At 33.0% G+C, this 20,951-nt stretch overlaps 3 protein-coding genes and 1 long non-coding RNA gene across 6 annotated transcripts; 2 read left to right on the forward strand and 2 right to left on the reverse strand.

Moving 5' to 3' along the window:
• Positions 1-1,905: 1,905 nt before the first annotated feature.
• LOC104718866 (uncharacterized) lies at positions 1,906-4,232 on the reverse strand. Its single transcript, XM_010436685.2, has 3 exons — positions 3,926-4,232; positions 2,361-3,632; positions 1,906-2,263 (listed from the first exon to the last, which is right to left on the reverse strand). The coding sequence occupies exons 1-3, from the start codon at positions 4,106-4,108 to the stop codon at positions 2,033-2,035; spliced, it is 1,686 nt and encodes a 561-aa protein (XP_010434987.2). The 5' UTR covers positions 4,109-4,232; the 3' UTR covers positions 1,906-2,032.
• A 2,282-nt stretch (positions 4,233-6,514) lies between these two features.
• On the forward strand, positions 6,515-9,180 carry LOC104720354 (cytochrome P450 71A27). Of its 3 annotated transcripts, XM_087469557.1 has the most exons (4): positions 6,684-7,106; positions 7,615-7,689; positions 7,785-8,103; positions 8,387-9,180. In XM_087469557.1, the coding sequence occupies exons 3-4, from the start codon at positions 7,939-7,941 to the stop codon at positions 9,002-9,004; spliced, it is 783 nt and encodes a 260-aa protein (XP_087325683.1). In that variant the 5' UTR covers positions 6,684-7,106; positions 7,615-7,689; positions 7,785-7,938; the 3' UTR covers positions 9,005-9,180. The 3 variants fall into 3 exon arrangements, with proteins under 3 accessions (XP_010436575.1, XP_087325684.1, XP_087325683.1); XM_010438273.3 differs by having other exon boundaries at positions 6,515-7,106; positions 7,615-8,103; XM_087469558.1 differs by lacking the exon at positions 7,615-7,689 and having other exon boundaries at positions 6,590-7,106.
• A 592-nt stretch (positions 9,181-9,772) lies between these two features.
• On the reverse strand, positions 9,773-11,298 carry LOC104718867 (ribonuclease 3-like protein 3). The gene is made up of 3 exons (XM_010436686.3): positions 10,753-11,298; positions 10,208-10,354; positions 9,773-10,119 (listed from the first exon to the last, which is right to left on the reverse strand). The coding sequence occupies exons 1-3, from the start codon at positions 11,167-11,169 to the stop codon at positions 9,859-9,861; spliced, it is 825 nt and encodes a 274-aa protein (XP_010434988.1). The 5' UTR covers positions 11,170-11,298; the 3' UTR covers positions 9,773-9,858.
• Positions 11,299-19,514: 8,216 nt separating this feature from the next.
• Positions 19,515-20,581, forward strand: LOC147936061 (uncharacterized). Its single transcript, XR_015568145.1, has 2 exons — positions 19,515-20,101; positions 20,367-20,581. It is a non-coding gene; the product is annotated as an uncharacterized LOC147936061 (long non-coding RNA).
• The last annotated feature ends 370 nt before the right edge of the window (positions 20,582-20,951 follow it).

A 20,951-nucleotide genomic window follows, 5' to 3' on the forward strand; every position in this document is an offset into this window, starting at 1 on the left:
AGAAAATAGAAATCATAAGAGCATGGGCATTGGTGTAGGACAATTTTTGGTCCTTCAAATTTAATAGTATTATTTTGAAAGGTTCTTATTTTTAGTATGAGCATTGGTGTCTATTTGTATTGTTTGTTGCAGCAAAAACAGAGCATAGAGAGATTAGAGAAGAGAGTAGAGAAGAAGATGGGAGCACACACACATTTAACGAGTTCAGTAGTGTCAATGTGACACCACCTACATCTCGCTGAGACTCTTGCTCGGAATCCACTAGAAGAAGAAACATAGATACAAATTACAAGTGTCTCACTCATCACTCACTCATCACTCACTCATAAACACTCTTTGTATCAACCTATGTTCTAATGAGAAAAAACACTCTTGTTTAACCTGTTTAAACAACTGTAACTAGAACAAAACCCCTGCTCAACCATCTTGTTAAAAACAGAACACACTAGCAGCTTGAAAACTCACTACTAGCAACCATTAACATGTCTCTTATCAACAAACCTTGCGATATCCCTGAGACACATCTTTGCAACAGCTCTCACATCAAATCTAGAACCCATGATGTCTCTTTCAAGCTGTAATAACAATCTGCAGTACTCTTCTTGTATGCAGCACCCACCAAAACGAATTTGGCCATTGCATCATTCGATTTGCAGTCTTGAGTCAAGACCTTATTAATCTTTAAGATCATTCACTGACTGACCTGCAAATGACTTCCATGAGTAGACACTTATGTAGACTTCTCATAATGCAACCAAGACAACTAACCAATCCACAATAGTTGTCTTCTAAATGCAGCTTAAATCTCTGCATTTTTTTTCATCCTCTTTTGGACTCCTTTTCAGTTACCAACACCAGTCTTGAGATGAGTTATTTATCAAGCTTGATATACAACGCTTCCACAGTTTTAAATGAACAGCCTTGAGACAAATTATGGAGAACTTGCACTTGTCTCTTTCAGTTTCTTCTTCAGAGAACTCACTGAACAACTGTAATGACTTCATCTCTGTTTACTTAATGTCTTCTGAAACTTTCAGAAAACCTGCAGCTCCTTAAAACTGAAGCTTGTAATTCAAATAACTCAAGCTCAAAAATTCCAAAAACACGAAGTTCAAACAAAATTCACAGGACAATTGCGAAGTTATACTTAACCAAAATATACACTAGCTCGTTTCGTTTCTATCATCGACAAAAATAAAAATCCACAGAAGTGTATACCAACTGAAATCTACACATGTAAAAGCCCAAAGTAGACATTAAGAACTCAAAAAGGCAAAAATCACGAAATCAAGCAGAGAATTTAGGGCAAGGAAACAGAAATCTGAAGAAGAAGGATGAACAATTACAATACCTTCTTAATCTGAGAGATGATTCGAGAAATCAGGAAGAAGAAGCTGCGGCAGATTCGTAGACAAAATTTTGACTCGCATTGAATCGTAGCTTATAATTTCCTCTCTCTCACCAGTACTCCTCTCCTCTCTCGATTCTTCCAATCACAAACAACCACGTGGCCAAGTCGACGGACGTAAAACGTCCCAAAATAAGAATCGTTTCTTCGAATATGGGCCTTTTTTGATTTATTTAAAATCACAAATACACGAAGGACGGCCCAAGTGCACGCCGTTGCACATGCTCTAAACAAACTCTCTCTCTCACCCAAGCAACTTGGTCTCCCCTATGATAATTTTGTGTATTCAGAAAACTTTCTACTATTAAACAATCACTCTCAATCATTGTCGTGACTACACTCATGACCCCATTGTAATAATACTTGCACATTAAGCATCATTGTTTTTTTTTTTTTTGGGGTCGTTGTATAAATTTTCGACGATTATAGTAAGTCAAAAGTTGGACATTTGAGGTCTCACCGGGGGCTCTACAAAATCCATACGCGAAATATAAATCTTTTGTTTCGGATAGTGACTTTCAAGAATTAAATTGTTATATCCATAAATACAAATGGGTTTGATGCTTTTGATACTTTCAACATCACTTACAGTCAGTTCTTATCCATATCAATAGGAGGACCGAATTAGCTACTCTTGCCATGAACAGCAATCTGGTGAATGTCCATGTCTTTCAGCATCACAGATCGACCGCAAGAATCACATGGTGCTGTTCTTGAACCACAGGTACTCTCATGTTCTGACATTCCTCTCATCCTGTCTCTAGTATCAGCTGCAGAGTTTCCCGCTTCCACCATATCTCCGCAGAACCTACACGCGATTAAACGTAGAGGACAATCTCTTGCTTGATGTTGAACCTGCAACAAAATCACAATCGCATGTTAATTTTAACCATTTTCGAGCACAGCAAGGTAATGAGAACAACGATTGCAACTGTTTTTTTCAAAAACGCACCATCTGTTCTTTCTCAAGCACTACCCCACAGCCACAAGTGAGTGGTTCATGAAAGACTTTCACGTGTTTCTCCATCTCTGTTGGCTGCAGTGCTTGTCCACATTTTTCACAGTGCAAATGGTTTTTCGCCTCTTCAACTCTGAGAACGATTCCGCATCCATTATAGTTACAAACAACGTTGTTTCTGCTACAGTATGCCTCGTGCAACGCTATACTCCTGCTTGGAATTGAATGCTTACAGTTCCTGCACTCTACTGTATCGACATCTGACGAAAATGATACAGCCCGTTCCCCAACCTTAGCTCCATCGATGCTTTCTTGGGTTAGTACAGAAACCTGGTACTTGACTATTCCTTTGAAGCCATAAACACCTATACTGTAAGTCCCTGAGCTCAGCGCTCTCTCCTTTGATCCCAGGATCAAGGTCTTTGAACCCACATCATGTGAAGACCACTCGTGTTGATGAAGAGAAGGGAATAAAACTGGGTGTTTTGATACATATAGATCAGTATCGGCTCCATCTTTTTCCACATCAAGCTTTACAATAACTTTGATGTTTCCTGCCAATAATTTTTCTACAGTACCCTCATCAATCGCAAACTTATAGTAATCATATTCTCCTTCTTCCACTGTTCCTGATTCAGATTTCCCAAACTGAAGCGGCCTTAACACACGCTGATTCGGTTGATCTGAAACTATATCTGGACTAACTATATCAACCTCAATATCAGTCTCCAGAACAGAGATGCTTGATGCTGGTTTTAACTCGAGAACCTGAAGCTTGTACGAGACCTGTCCATAGTTCACCGAGAGAACATCATCAATAGAAAGTGTAGCATGTTGGCGAAGAATGGTTTCAAGGATAGCTTTATGGTTAGGCAAATCCGAGAAACCAAGGTTGTCCGGTTGAAGCTTAGCGTAACTGCCTTTAGGAAGCCGGATATAACGTATATCCACCAAAGGAACATCTACTGAATCATGTGACGAGAACAAGTTGCTCCACAAATGTGGAGGAAGCCCAACAGTACCATCTTCAGCAGTAAACTCAAGAACACCAGAGTGTGTTGTCTTTTTATTATCCGAGTGGTCAGCTACAGAGAGCTCAAAGTACAAAGGACCTTTATCGAAAGCTCCTTGATCAGATAGCTCTGTAAAACACGATGGTGGCAGCTTAATCTTATCTCCATTTCCTTGAAAAGGCACAGCTTGAAAGACTCGTTCAAACACTATCCCATCTCCAGAGATTAAACTCTCTTGCATATGTTGATCAGCCTAAACACAGTACAAGAAAAGCAAATGATCAAAGAGAGCCAACCCAATGTTGTATGCATCAAAATCTACAATAATTACAGAAATGAACCAAAACCCATTTGCTAACAAATACGAATCAGGTGAAGTAGATTAGAATCACACTGTTCTAAGATTATCACCACGGGATCGAACAAGAAACAAACCCTACAAAAATCCCAACTTTTTTTTTACAAGGAATCCAAAAAAACGTAGGGAGAAACTAAAATTCCCAAATCGAGAAATTGAAAAGTCGTAGTAAGACTAGAGATAGAGACCTTAATCTGGGCTTCGATGGCGTCAAGCCTTTTAGCTCTCTGAGAAGCTTCAATAGCTTCGCGTTGCCTAATCGCAGCTTCCTTAGCTTTCTTCTCTCGATCGAGTTTCAGTTTCGCCCTTTGCTTCCTCTCTCTCTGCTCTCTTTCAAGCTTCTCCTTCGCCGATCGAAGCTCGAAATCCATTTTTTCTTTCTTCTTCTGAGGATTCGAAATCTCAAGGTAGAAGAAGAAACAACAACAAAAAAAAAAAAAAAAAAAAAAAAAAAGGAACTTTGTGATTTCTCTTGTTTCTTCAAGAAAAAGCCAGAGTGATGTTTTTTATATAAGGCCGTTTTTAGTCAAATAAAGTATCTGGAAGGATCTGGGCCTTTCTTAAAGCCCAAACAAGTTTACAAAGTCAGCTATGCAATAAAAATATATATGATTTAACAAGTTGTGGTTTGTATAATTGTATTTATTTGGATTAATCTTTTTTTTTCATCATTTTGATTAATCCTTATTAAATTGCTTACTAACTAAGATTAAAAAATTAATATATTAGTAGTTATAAGTTTATAACATCATCATGTATTCTCTCTAATTCAGCCAAGCCTCCCACAAAATCGGACCCAATTCGAATTCGAATCCAAAATTTTAAAATATCCAAAAGATTTTTAAATCTTAAAACTTAAAAATCCAAACCCGAATCTGATTCAAATCCAAACATGTAGGACTAGTGTTTAGTTCTTACTCTCAAATCTAATTCAAATATTACTTTTTGTAGTATAACTATATAGAATTAGTGTTAGTTCTTTTGAGGAGCTGATCTAGATGTAAAAGAGGTGGGGTAAATGCCCCACACTCATTCTTAATAATTGTTCAGTTTGACCTATTTTGTATAACATATCTTAGCACTTTTGGTCAAAAGTGCCACATACGATGTCGAAGGAGAAGGGTTTGATGCCTCCCATCTACAACTGTCTATCATTTTTATGTTTTGGCTTCGTATTAATATTGCTAAAAAAAATTTCTTAAATTATGTATTAATCTGTGCCCCCGTGTAAAAATTTCTCCTAAATTCGCCACTGGTTCTTTCTGTCTACCAATTCTTGAATGATATAGATTTTTATGTTCTCACTGTCATCTGATTTTAGATCACATGATTTAGACACTCCAAATTTGTGTGACCAATGTCGTTGGACTCATAGTATTTATATTTCTTCAACAGCCAAAGCGTAAAGGTGATAAAACGTTCAAGGTATTTTTCCATTTTCAGTTACCTTTTTTATTTGTTGTTGCCAAAATTGACTAGTTTCATGATTTTAATTATCATTTTCCAAACATATTTAGAGCTTTGCCGAAATTTTTGAAAAATGTGTCCACAATATCCATGCATATACTCCACCAATAGACCAATCATAAAAGGATAGAAGTGAGAATCATCATCTATCATGGTTTTTTTTAAATGTCTTTCTCCATTTATTAGTAGGGGCTATTGGTTTGAGATTTGAATAAAGTTTTAAAAATTTTAAATATTATATAGAATCTATTGTTTACTACAATCTTAATTAAATTAGTTTGATTCTACATATTTTATATTGGTGTTGCCAAAACATTTAAATGAAGGTTTAACCCGTATTGAAATATCATATTACTAATAGTTTATTTTTTAGTATTATTAATTCAATCTTGTAATGCCATATAACCTGTCATGTAATATAACTTGTTCTGTAATTTTGGTGATTTAATATGTTTAAATATTTATAATTTTAAACTTTTTATTAAGTTTAGATATATCAGTTATAGATTATAAACTTTATAAAATTTTATAATTTACTATATATAGTAAATTTACTATATATGTATGTTGAACAAACACTTTTTATATTAATTGAGTAATATATGTTTGTTTTCAAAAATTCAAATCACAACCTATGCAGGAAAAATACAACTTTTATTCATTTTATGTATTATATGATGATTCACTACATTTAAAATTTAAAATCAAAAAGAGATGATAGGAGAATAATATTTTTTTAATCTGAAATAAATCTTCTAAATATCTATATTAATTATAGAACATTATTTATATGGATATTAAAAATATTTTAATTGTATTTGGTTATAAGAATAATAGAAAAAATCAACTAAACTTGTTGTTTGGATATGAATATAAACATTAAATAACACTAATTCTACATAAATACTTATACTACGACAACTGTGATATCAATTAGATTGATTCAACGTGTGGATAGGAAACAAATAAGATCAATGTTGTCACATGGCAAACTGTGATTGGAGAAAAATGTTGAGCGAACGTGAACGGTGAACCATTGTAAATAGTCAAGGTATAGCGTGAACTTTATGTAGCGGGTCATCTGAATGAGAAGGTTGATGACGTGCGCTATAACCGCATTATTGACTTTGTAAGCTTCTTGCCAAAAAAATATAAAAGTTTGTTGACTCTGTATACATACTGCCTTTTAGAGAGAAAAAGGGTGAGATCAAAACATCCACACGTTTCACAAAAGCACAGTGGACACTTGACAAATACTAAAGATAGACAAAATACAGATATATTATCAATCGTGAAATCTACACCAGAGAACGATGAGGGTTGACTGAAGTCGATGAGAGACACCGTCACTCTCTTTACCGGTGGAGACACATTGATCCATTTATGTCTTGAATTATTATTAATGAGTCAAAAAAATAAAAAAATACAAAGAAAGGGTTGTGTCCCTTATTAAACACAAAGTAGAGAGATGCTCAAATCACACAACTGCTATGTGCTAACAAAACATAAATAATGGAAATGATATTAGTCTCTTTGTGCTTAGCCACCTTCTTGTCCCTTCTCTTCTTAAAACCACTCCTTGAACGAATCACCCCCACTAAGCGTAAGTTACCACCATCTCCATGGTGGTCGCTTCCGGTGATCGGAAACCTCCACCAGCTCGGTCCCAACACTCACCGGTCTCTTCATTCTCTCAGCCTCCGGTATGGACCACTCATGCTCCTTCATTTAGGACGTGTCCCTGTTCTCGTTGTCTCTTGTCCAGAAGTTACTCATGACATCGTGAAAACACACGACCTCAAATTTGCAAACCGCCAGGATTTAAAAGCTATTGGCATATATATGAAAGGTGGGCGTGATATAATCTTTGCCCCGTCCGGAGAAGATTGGAAGAACATGAAGGTACCTTTTTCTTGAATAAATTATTCCGTATAGACTTCTTTATTAGACTAGCTTGCCAAGTGCCAACCATAATTTATACTATTAGGTTTTGTGATAAGTTTATATGAGCTTTAATTTGATGTATTTTTGGGAACTACTACTCCATCCATTGCAAAATAACTCTCTATTACTCTATTTTTTTTTTTTTCACAACATTTGAAAACTAATATAAATTTGATATTTGAAGTAAAACAGAGGGGATATTATTTATTTTGTGTATATTTTATGGACATACTGTATATGAGTTTATTGTGATAATTTTCAGTAAGTTAATGGTTCATATAAGATTTATTGAATAGCGGGTTAGACATATTGCGAATATGTAAACTTTACAGAAAAGTTCTAATTATTTATGTTTATTTTTTTTTTCTTTTTTCGATAAAAGAAGTGCTTAGTACGTTAGACGTCTAGTTTCATCTTTACAATGGATATATATATATGGTACTATATAAACTTGCGATACTTGCAGAGTTTGTGCATGATGCATCTGTTCAACAACAAAATGGTTCGGTCCTTTGAGAAGCTAAGAGAAGAAGAGATAAAAGTAATAACAAAGAAGCTAGAAGAAGCATGTTCATCTTCTTCATCAGTAAATCTAAGGAAACTGCTTATGACTCTTACCAACGATATCATGTGCAGAATCATCTTGGGAAGAAAATACAACAGCGAGGAAGGTGGAATTGATATCAAGAACTTAGTAGTGACATTACATGAGTGCTTTGGCAAATTCTTTGTCGGAGATTTTATTCCCAGCTTGGCATGGATAGATAGGATCAGTGGCGTAGATGCTAAAATGGAAGACATAAATAATAAGTTAAATGGATTTTTAGACAGCGTGGTGCAAGAACATGCCGATCGCGAAGAGTCATCAGATTTTGTTGATATGTTGCTATCGATTCAAAAAGATCAAACCAAACGATTTGGACTTGACAGAGGTGACATAATACTCATCCTTAAGGTAACACAACCCATTCCTTTCGTTTTGCATATTTTCAAGAACAATGAATTTACAGGACATATATAATGTCATTTAAAAAAAAAAAAAACATTTATTTTTCATGTAGAAATACATATTAGTATAAATAGAAACGAATGTGTTTCTATTGAAAACTAGACTTGATTTGGACCAAGGTAAATTATGACATAGTTCACTGATCCATAAAAACCTCGTAAAAGAGTTTGGACTAAACCCAAAATTGTTACGTATATGCTAAACAAAATTGTGTTCTTTGGTCTTTCAGGATATGTTTTTTGCAGGAACATTAACAAATTTCTCAGTACTAGAATGGACAATGACAGAACTTATGAGGCATCCAGAGTGTATGAAAAAACTACAAGATGAGATTAATTCAGTGTCAGCTCATAACTCAAATGTAACAGAGAAAGAAGTTGAAAAAATGGACTATTTACAATGTGTGATCAAGGAGGGGCTACGGCTGCATCCCGCTGCTCCATTATTGTCAAGGATATCTACTGAAGACATCAAATTAAAGGGATTTGATATTGCTGCTGGGACACAGGTACTAATCAATGCTTCGTCAATTCTACGAAACCCTGCTATATGGGGACATGATGCAGAAGAGTTTAAACCGGAGAGGCATATTGGTTCGAATTCGGAATTTATCGGTAATGATTCAAAGTTCCTTCCATTTGGAGCGGGAAGAAGAGTTTGCCCCGGACTGGGGTTTTCTATTGTCTTGTCAAAATTAACACTAGCCAACCTTGTGAAACGGTTCAACTGGAGAGTCACGGTCGGACCAGGGGAAGATGATAAGCCTGATCTAGCTGAAGCCTCGTCTGGTATTGATGTTCGCCGCAAGTTTCCACTCATTGTCTTTCCCTCACTTGTGCACGCATGAAGGTATTAATACACCTTGATGATAAGATACATATACTTAACGTGTCCAGTTCACTAGCTTGTCCCATGATGATGAGTGTGAGTAGCTTTGCTTTTATGTTCCTTTATAACGTAGTACTTTTACTATTTTGTGGTCTGCATACTTCTTAAGTAAACTTATTCGTGATATTCTCCCCCCACCCAACAATGTGTTTCCTCAAGCTCGTACGCTTGTGTCACTGTGGGATAACTCTTAACCCCACTCGATTCGATGACTCAGCACCTCGCCTTCGTCTTTGTGGAATCAGGGTTATATCGCTGACCAAGTTTCTTAATAAAACTCCACCATATACCCATCCGGACCAGGCGACTTATTCATAGGCAACGAGAAAATTAATTGCTTCGCCTCTGATAATGTAACTGCATAAATAAGATGCTCTAGCCGCTGAACAGAGCATCTAAATGGCAATAAAATAAAACCAATATATACCGGTAGAATCTTCAGGCCTTTGCGTGAGCAGATCCGAGAAAAAGTGAACAGCCTCATCCTTAATGTGTTTATTATAGTTATAGCTTAGTCTTGATCAAATGAGTCTGAATCATTAGTTTCGTCACTTGGAATTGTGTTCGATGAGATTTCTGAAAAATTCTTAGCATTCTTTTTCAATGAAAATTAATAATTAGGATGTTAGGTGGTAGGTTTGAAATTAATGCATTTTAGTCGATCAGTCTTAATAAAAAAAATATTTAGTTTGGTGTGCTTAATTTGCTTATATATACTATTTCGACATAGTTACAAACTACAGTTTCATTTATTCAAGATTCAAATACAAAGATGTATAAATCAATTTTTGATACAATATTTATATATAGAACTTAATGGTCTCCAAAAAAGGTAGAAAAATTGGCGATAGCATCTTTGGCAGCGCAATTACGAGCAGTTTCTTTTTTGATACGATGTTCTCCACGTCCAAGCAATATATCCTGAATATAGAAACAATATTCTTTATTTTCTTTCCATGTGTCTTTGGCCTCCAACTTCAAGTTCCTCTTCTGACACATCTCATAGAGTTCTGTCACTGGGTGGATCTCCAATTTGTCCAAATGTATTATTGGTTCGAGCAATGGTTTTATCACCTATATATCCAAAAATTCATCGAATTAATCGGTTAACCCAACTCTAGTAGATATGTAATTACAACATAATGTGTATGTTAATTACTACCTTCCATACGATTTCGATAGATTTGCAGTCCATGAAAAGAGCTCCAATTGTAGATTCTACGATGTTTGCTAGAGATTTAGGAACTTTCACAAGACCACGCGAGTGTAATGTTGGATGTTTCTCTATCGCTTCCACAAATTCCAGTATCTGCATGCATTAATCCGATAGATAACACAAACCAATATGAATAAATTGTAAACTATATAACATAATAATTCAAAGAAGTAAAAGAAAGACTATTCTTGAGTTTTTTTTTGACATAGTAGAAGATGTAACAGGATCAGAAATTAATTGAATTTGATATTAATAAAAGTTATATATATTGACATATGTAAGACAATTTGTCTTGCCTATAAACAAAAGTAACGTGAGCTTACACCGCTTCTATGAAATGTTTATCCCTTTTTCATATTTTTGTATCCTCATTCAATCAACCAAATTATACTTAGACATGATCGAAGATAATATAAATGGAAAGTTAGATGATTTTACTAATTAAGGCTTTTAAAGATGATATTGACTAGGGTTTTAAGAAAGTAACTTACTTGGTTATCAAGCAAAGCTTTCTTATGACGGAGGCAGCGATGGAGATTGTGTTTTACAGCGACTCGAGCCAATTTCTCGGTGTCAACGTTGACGGCTCGGAGATTGGTCAACGAACCAGGTGACTCTCTAGGGTATAAATTAAAAATATATATCGTTACAATCGTGTTTAGGATCGTATCTCCTATAAATTCTAGGCGTTCATTCGAAAAATCTTCGTCGCAACTAGTGTCGGTGAAAGCTTCTACCAACAAACTCTTGTCTTTGAACTTGTAGTTTAAGATCTTCTCCACGATCTCCAGAGGCTGGTCTGGATCGGTTGAGCTTAGGGGTCCTGATCCGTTGGTTTTGCTGTTGTCTAAGCTGATCAAATTCAACTGTAATGATTCAACGTCTGCGTTTGAGACTTGCGATTCCATAGGGACAAGAGAGGAGGAAGGATATGTCTTTTTCTAAGTTTCTTTTGTGTTAATTTGTCTCTTTTGCTTCTTGGTCTCCGGTTATGATATTGTTTTTAAACACGTCTTCTTTACTATATTTGTTATGATTTTTTTTTAATATTGTTATAGTTGTCATTATTTTATTGTGAAAAAAAACAAAATCATTGAATTTATTTCAGTTATTAAATATAGAAGATTCTCATTTATTTTAAAAATTATTTTTATGATTGTTTAGACTTAAAGCAAGAATAGGTCATATTCACACCAGATTTTTGACTAATTAATTATATATTTTATACAATAAAGTAAGGTTTCTTGAAACTCATGTTCTAATAAGCTGACAAATGATACTCCTATTTTTTTTGACATACATTATTTTTTACTCTATTCTTTTGACAAAATTATACTTTTATACTAAAAAAATAACCTATCATTTTCAATATCCATTTAGGAATTATATATTTTCTAATGAGGTATCAATATTTTATACAGTTATTATAATATTATCAATATGGTAAAATATTTCTAAAATTTAGTTCACATTTTTTTGTATTAATTCTTAAATAATTTCAAACTCATTCTCTAATAAGCTGACAAGTGGCACTCTATTATTTTGACATGTGTCATTCTTCTAAAGTTTAAATTCATTATTTTTCATAAGATTGAATTATACTTTTATACGAAAAAATAGCCTATAATTTTTCAATACCCATTTACTATTTTTTTTCCAATGAGGTATCATTTATAAATATTTATATAGTTACCATAATATTATTATATTGTAAGATATTTCCAATATTTAGTTCACAATTTTTTTACATCATATTAGCAATTCATTTTTAAAAAAAAATAAGATCAATTAATTTCAATCTAAAATAATATAAAGATATGAAAATATGAAAAATTATAATTTTTGTTGTTGTTAAATATTTTCCAATATTTAGTTCACAATTTTTTTATGTCATATTACCAATTCATTTTACTTTCAAATAATTTAATGATACAAAATATGATATTTCTTTATTTTTTCAAAAATACCATTTTTTGATATGATCAATTTATTTATTAGATAAATTAAAACTATTTCAAGAAATAAATATAGAATTGCCATAATATGATTTCTTAAGATCCATGATGTATTCAGTCGGTGTTGTATTAATTATTAAATAACTTCAAGATTTAATAATAATTATAATAATAATTTATTGTGTAATAATTCTTTAAAAAGTAACTCACACGATACACTTTAATATAGTAATTGCCATACAATTTATGTTATAAAATAAAGATGAAAAACCACAATCAAAATTTATGGTATATTTATTATTAGAAATGTAACTATAAGTCCTATGATGTTTGAAAAAAAAAAAAACTGAAAACCTTTCATGATACTGAAGTATTGCATAGACAAAACTTAAAAAAAAAAAAAACAATTTTCTCTATATATATCAAGGCAAAATCTTCATCAAACATCATATTATCACCTCACATAACTTTATAAATTTTGTAATATGCAATTTTATAATGTAATTTAAAATTTGGAACATATACAGAAATGAACATGTCTAAGGCTCATTTTTGCACAAGGTATGTCTATCTTCTTTAGATTCAGTTTCTACTTCTTTTTCATGGTTTGAAGTTGGCAAGTGTTGTTTAACATGTCTATTTTATTAAGTTTCTAAAATTCTATTAGTCTTTCAGTAGTCAACCAAATGATGGACATACAGTAAAACCAAATGTTCATTACATACATATGATATTTCCAGGTTGGCGCTGCTTCAAATTACTATCATTTTTTTTTTTGATATGCGGTTACTTTTTTTTTTGTATCTTCCATTAGTTTAGAATTTTAATATACATACATTACTCATATATGTACACATTTGGTTTTTTTGGGTCAAGGTTTTAAAGTTTAATCTTTGCAAATCTAAAAAAATCATAATGTACTTTTGCTTCACAAAACAAAAAAATTATGTACTAAACAGTAAACTATGGTGAGAGTGAGAAGAAGGTCTACTAAATATGTGAATTCACGTCATTTTATTGGTTATCATAATTTGATAAGTTCATCATCTCCATCCATCTCCATCAAGAACCTAAGCCGAATGTTTATCTTTTACTTATCATGTTTAATTTACATTATATTTTGCTTATTAAGTTTTGTTGTGACCATCATTGTACCGCTCCGCGTACTACCCTAGGCTCAAGGACAAGGACAGCCGCGAGACGCTACAGTGGGAACCGCATCTGGGGTGGTTCGGCTGAGGGACAGAAGCTGCAGTTTCCCGACCAGTCCTCCCTGGACGCGACTCTGCCCGCGGCCGAGATTTCGCTTAGACTTTGCAACCCTCGCGTCCTGGCGCGTTATGTTGACCCGGACAAGGTCAAATATCATGTACAACTTGTCATATTTCTCCAAAAACCGATTTATATTACTTATAGTAAATTATTACATTGAAAATAAGTTACCAAAGCAATATATATAAATAGTTGGATAGTTTCAAAGAATACATAGTCGAAAAATATAGGGTTTTACAATAACACTGAAAAATTCCTATCCGGCACCGTAATGTTTGCTCCAGCTATAGACTCATCCTAGGCTTACTGCAAGACAAATATTTATCATGAGTAATCTAAGATTACTCAATGAGCTCCCTTTTCCTAGACATGCATTCTACTTTCCCTTCCCCGACTACCCCAACAAGTAAGCAAAGCAAACAAAGCAGCGCAAGCAGAAACATAGCGGAAGCAGAAAACAAGCAACAAGCAAGCAAGCAATGAAGGTTAGATCAATCAAGACTGGACTTGATAACCTAGACACTTCAATCCTACACAACAACAAAGACGACTAGAATAAACCAAGATAACTTGACTACTCTAGACTTTCTCACCTATGGTCCCTCGATAGTCTGTTCCGTTCCATACCACTTCCCATGCTGAAACCACAAAGGTAACCAGCATGAGTTATCATAAAGTCACATCGTCATGCATCGGTCGGTCCGGTAGCGAGCTAGACGTCGACTTGTCCCTTAGTGCGAGTATCCATAAGGAGAAATCTCACGAGACATTCTTTTTACACTTGGAACAGAAGATTGACCACTCTATTCTAGCTAGGACTCATGAAAAATAATAATAATTCAAGAGGCTAGCTAAAATAAGTACTACAATTCAAAGGGTTAGAAACGCTAAGAATTTAGTACTACAACACAAGAAATTCAAATAAGAAAATCAAGCAAGAATTCAAGCAACAATCAACAAGCAACAAGAATAAAAATTCAAGCAACTGAGATTGTTTTACATGCATGCAACCATCCTATCAGTTTTTTATGCAAGAAAATATTGCAATTGAAATCTACCAATTTAATCATGCATGCAAGTCTATGGTCCATTTTTTAAGCAAGCCATATTGCTAAAAATATGCATCAAGTAAACATGAGGTTCATTTCTCTTCAATTCTCAACATGCATGGTGATTCCTAGCATAAATTCTATGTGATTTAAACAAGAATCTAGCATGAATCCTACCAATTTAAGCATGCAACATTTTTAACTGATTCTAGCATGAATCCTGGTCTAAATGCAGCAAGCAATAGGTACGTACATGAACCCTAGAGTTCATGCAGTATCCCACACAAACTACCACAGACTCACAGTGATTCAGCAGAGGATTGACGGTCGGACTTCACAGCACCACGGACCAGACAGCGTTCCCTTAGCCTCCAGATAGCATCCCTTTGGCATCCAGACGGCGATCCTTCAGCGTCCCAAGCTTCGGCCTCTTCTTCTTAGAGGAACGAACACTTAGAAAATTTTCGGTGGTTTTCTTTTGAGCAGAGAATGACGAACTGAGAGTGGGAGAAGTCATATTTATAGCCGAGCAAGCCTCCTCCTCTCCCTTGAACTCGTTGGACAAATGGCAAAAAATTTGCGATACTTGAAGCTGCATGCGCTGCATGGCGCGCGTGCGTTGCACCCGCCAGACACTTGGCGTTGCATGGCTTGCGTGAAGCCCACTCGCCGAACAAGTGTCATGCTTCTTCATCACTTGGCGATTCTCCTCCAATAAATGGCATTTTGCGTGACAAATGGCGAATATTTTTGCTTGATCCCCAATTCTTCTTCCTCTATATAAACCGTTGATCTTGGGCGATCAAATGGAGAGTTTCCGATTTTCTTTAAGTCTTTTTATTCTTCTGACTGTCCGGCGTACGTACCGTGTCTGTCCTGCATCCGTACCATGTACGTCCTGCATATGTCTTGTCCGTACCAATTCTATCCCGCGTGCGTGCGTTCTGTCCGTACCGTCTTTGTCCGCGTACGTCCCGAGTCTATAATTCCGCGTGGAAATGCTTATTCCTGATCGGAACACGAAGTCTCGATCGTACCTTGGCTTAATTTGATTTTTGACTTGGCCAATCTTCTTCTTCCTAGTTTTCAAGACTTCTTATAGATTTAGCCTCTTGACCATCGACCACATTGGCCATTCTCCGATATGTTGATTTTTCTTCGGACTTCCTTCGGTCGTTCTTTTTTATTTTCTCTTCTCAGTCTTTCTAAGTCTTTTCCGGATCTTTTTCTCCAAAATTTTATTTTGGGTTTTTACCCTTAGTGAGGGTCACTACATTCATAACTGCTCATGATGAGGGTCACTACATTCATAACTGCTCATGATGCTTTTGTGGGCAAATGAGTTAATCTGGAAAGAAATTATATGAATGAAGATGGTATAGAGCATACAAGATCTGATGAATGATGAACTTATACAAAATATATAATCTTCACCGATAGCATGGTGGAACTTATGTCGATCTAAAGTTAATTTGTTTGTTCTTAAAAGAAATAAATTCACAAATTTATTTAATTAAATCAAATATTTAACTTTATTGATTTTTTATCCGGTCAATAATGCTATTTATTTAGTAGTATATGTGTGTCAAAGTTGTAAGTTTTCTATTATACTTTTAAATTTTACATTTACTTTAATAATACATCGATTCAAATTTATATATATTTCTGGTCAGCTGAATTCATTTATCTTTTTGTTAAAATTTTTTATGCGAAATACGGATGAAGTTCTTACACAATATTTAATGCTAGAATAAATAGTAAATAATTTGAATGATGATAGTTACAATATTTATGATAATTATTATTAAATTTATTTTAAAATAACAAGATATAATTTAATATATATTAGTTATAAAATAAGGTCTAATTTATTGTTTTTACTCACGCATAGCGTGGGGCTTTTATTAGTATATTATATATTTCCTTTGTAAGACACTAATGAAAATAAAACACCCTTTTAGGTTTTTGTGTTGATATCATATATAATATTACCTTGTATATTTAAACAAAAATTTATTTTTACAATCCAACTGTTTGCACTGAAAATTATTAAGTTGAGAAAATAAATTCCTAAGATTTGCAAATAAGAGAATGTATATCTTATTATATAAACCTTGATGACAAAATTACTCATTAACAAGATCACGACACGTGTCAATTATATATCTAAGATTGTTACACGTGTTCAGATTACTGCTTAACATGATCTCGACATGTGTCAAATTAACGATCTTAGATTTTGATTCATGTTTAAGTTAATCGCTAGAAAAAAAAAAGTTAACAAAAATATTTACCAAACAAAAAAAAACTAATCCAAAAGCAAAAAGGAAAAAAGTTTAAAAAATATTTACCAAACAAAAATAAACTAATCCAAAAATAAAATAGAAAAATTTACCTATCACCGTAAGACAAAATTGAGCATATGTCTTATTATATAAAGATGTATATTAAGTGGTATCCCATATCAAATCAAAACCTACGATAGCAAATCATGAACACCAAAGAGATAATTCATATTCATGTGAGATCGGAAAACCTTGCTAACAAAAGAAAATGGAATATCATGAGTGATGATCATATTGCTATGAACGAAAATACACTTGCCGATGAACCTGATATAAGGTTGGATTTAACTATGCTTCATGTATGGATAGCCAAACTAAATCAATGTGTAAGTACAATGTTTATATAATGCAAGACATATATATTTTGACTACTTCCACCTCTCTAACTATTTTCACATAGATGAATAATAGACATCATATTATTTATTTATTTATTTATTTTCATTGTCTAACATTGTTTACCAAAATATAGGATTCACAAATTGTAAATTTGCAACTTAACAACGGTAAAAACTTTAATCTTATTATATAAAGCTTGGTTTCAAAATTACTCATTAACAAGATCGTGACAAATGTCAATTGTATCGATAAGATTTTGACAAGTGTCAATTCAATATATTAAAATATTAAATAGAATTTTTTAAAAGTTCTAAACCTATCATAAAAGGGAAATCTATACATAAATAACAATAAATAACTATTTATATATAAAAAATTAAACTAATTTCTAATTATTAACCTAATTCTGCTAATTTTTTTTTTGTATTTATAAATGTTGGTTTCAGTTTAGTTATTAACATGATCGAGACAAGTGTCAAGTCTATTGATAAGATTTTACATTTGTCAAAAGTTTAGAAAAGGAAAACTAACAATTTTATCATGTAAATAATAAATTTTTGTTTTCAAATTTAGTCGTCAACGTTATCATCACATATGTCAAGTTATCAATTTAAGATGTTAACACATGTAAAAATATGTCGTCAATGTAATAAAACCACATGTCATTATACAAAACTTTGTTTCGAAGTTACTCATTAACATGTTCGGAAGTATACTCTATTTTTGTGTAATATATTCTTATAAATATTATATATGAGATTACAACACGTATAAACGTTTGGGCCATGTATCATGATTAAATTTAAAATATTATATTATTTATTTCAATTTTGTTATCAATTATAAATCAGTGATAATGTCAATTAAAAATTTATATGTTTTTTTTTCAAATTTTGTTTTCAATTAAAGATTTGAACAATTAGTATTTGATTATACTCCTTCTTCTTCATTATACTAGGTTTGAACCCGCGGTACACCGCGGGATGAAACTTAATTATGTTTTATAAATTAGGCTATAAATTAAATAGAACTTATATGTATAAAAACAAATATATATGTATTGTTTGTGCATGTCGGATATAATATATAAGCTTATTAATGTAATATAGATTTTAACCCGTAGTGCATCCGAAATAATTTTAAATTTATAGCAAACTAAATGTGTTAATTTATACTAAGATGATTTGTAGGTGTAGTAGTTTTCATCACATACTCTTTATTAGTATTTGACCCGTTTTAAAAATAAGGGTAGCAATGATCGTGCGTTGTAGAGAGCTTCTTCGTCTCTCATCTTAGCCGGTATACCACATGAATCCTAGCAAGTAATAGCAAATCCTAGCAAGTAATAGCAAAAAAGAAGAAGCAAGAATACAATGTTTTAATTTATTTCTATTGTATAGTATTGTTTCTTCTTTGTAGGTTGGTATATTTTGTAGTTCGTATAGTAAATATGGATATAATCTATATCTTAATTAATTCCAAACTATTATTAGAAATATACAATATATAAAATAAGTTCATAATTTTTGTGTTAGTTTATTTTTTTGTTGTGTTTTAATATTTATTTTTATTTTTTTGAACACCATATAGTGTTTTAATATATTTTCTTATTTTTTGTGTTTTAATTTATTTGTATTGTATAGTATTGTTTCTTCTTTGTAGGTCGGTATATTTTGTAGTTCGTATAGTAAATATGGATATAATCTATATCTTAATTAATTCCAAATTATTATTAGAACTACATAATATATAAAATAAGTTCATAATTTTAGTATTAGTTTAATAATTTCAACCAGGCATGCTAGATTCGTCCTACAACGGATTAGAAAAAAATGTAACCCACAGAAAACTATCCTATTGTAATATATACTATATAGTATGTCCGTATCCACTCTACTTGTGTTTATAGGATTAGAGACATCTTACTAAATCACTATCTCTGGTTTTGTTTGAAAGGTATCACCTTTATAATTTATAGAATATAGTTAAGCAAAAAACTAATATTAATTAGAAATAATTTTAAACATAAAACTGTTTTCCTTTTTTGACTATTATTTCAACACTTTTAGTCTAAGATTGAATAATATTACGTTTTTTTTTAACAAACATGAATAATAATACGTATTTTTAACAATAATAAGTAAATCTAAAACATAAAACAATCAAATATGATCCAGCTACAGCCGAAAACAATTTTCCTGCATCGGTTACATACTATAGTCATATAATTTGTATGATTATAATAAGTTTTGTTATTATTTTTAAGTTGGGGCAAAACAAAAAATAAGCGGAACAGAGACATAACCTAAAGTCATTGTAAAGTCCTTTTCCTCGGTTCCTCCTCTTCCTCTCTTCCTATCTTCCTCGGTTCCTCCTTCATGACCTTCAAAATTGGTCCCTTACCAATCTTCTTCGTTTCTACCAACAGGCCGTTTCTAACCACCTTCCTCCACTGGATCAACCAATCATGTTTTCTTCATCCAATCATGTATGTTATACATAACGATTCTATGCCTCCGATTTTGTCTCATCTCATCACGAGATGTTACCAGAATGGAAAGAGCTACTCTTATATATCTTCACGCCTTGTTAATCCTCAGTTTCTAGTTTTGATTGTGTAAGAACTCTTTTTCTCATTGAGTTTGCTACTTCTTAATTTGATTTGATTCTCTACGTATATTTGTAAGCTTTTTGGATATTACTGATTATGATATATAATCCATATAACTATATATGTCAATACATTTTTTTTTTTCACAATTCATCTCCGTCTCCATCAGCAACTAAAGAACAAACACTGCCATGAGATCTCTCTCCACTTCCGTCCCCAAAGATGCATCTGAGCCATCTTCTTCTCGAGGAGAAGAGCCTTCCAAATCCGTGAGCTCTCTCACTGCTTGATGCTTTAGAATCCCAATTCTTTAATATGTCCCAGTTCTTCATCGAATTGGAATTTTGCATAGATCGATTGCTCATAGTATATTTGTTGGGCAATAACTGGTAGTAGTGACAGAACATAAGTTAGGCTTTAGGTATAAATAAAATAAAAAGCTTACAAATATATGTCTGATGGTTTCTCTATATTAAAGTTTAGACATTTTTAGATGGCTATATTGTAATACTTACCTCCCAAACGAACATGCAGGTTGATGAATTTAAAAGAGATGATGTCATTTGCTTGTCAAGGAATACTGTTACTTTGGCTGGTTCTCTCAGCCTACACGTCTTTCAAGTTCATATCGATCTGCCAACTCACACATAGAAGGATATGGAGGTCATAGTTGCTTCTAACCTCTAATCTCAACATTTCATGTAGAATCAGATGGTACATTCGAATATTGAATTCATATTTAAATTGCATGACTTCTCCTCTTGAATTTGAGGATCCGGTTCATCAGATCCTTTTTCACAGAAGGGTGAACTTTGTACCCTGCAAACGACATAACAATAGGTCTTTATACTTAGCTTGGCATCATCGAGTATCATGTCAAAGGTTTCACCAAACGCTGTTGTATGAATAGCCCTGATTTGCACTTTCTATGAAGTCTTGAAAGGCTTCACATCTCTTGCGAGATGTGTTGCTACTTTCTAACCTTGTATTTGAGAAATGGTGAATGTGTGATGATTGGATCTATGCGTTTCATGTGAATATTTATAGGTGATTCATATATTAGTGTTTAGGTTAGAACCGATAAATGATAGACTCAAGGACAAAATCTTTGATACGTTT

This window comes from Camelina sativa, chromosome 10, assembly GCF_030686135.1.
Source record: "Camelina sativa cultivar CO46 ecotype springtype chromosome 10, ASM3068613v1".
NCBI lineage: Eukaryota > Viridiplantae > Streptophyta > Magnoliopsida > Brassicales > Brassicaceae > Camelina > Camelina sativa.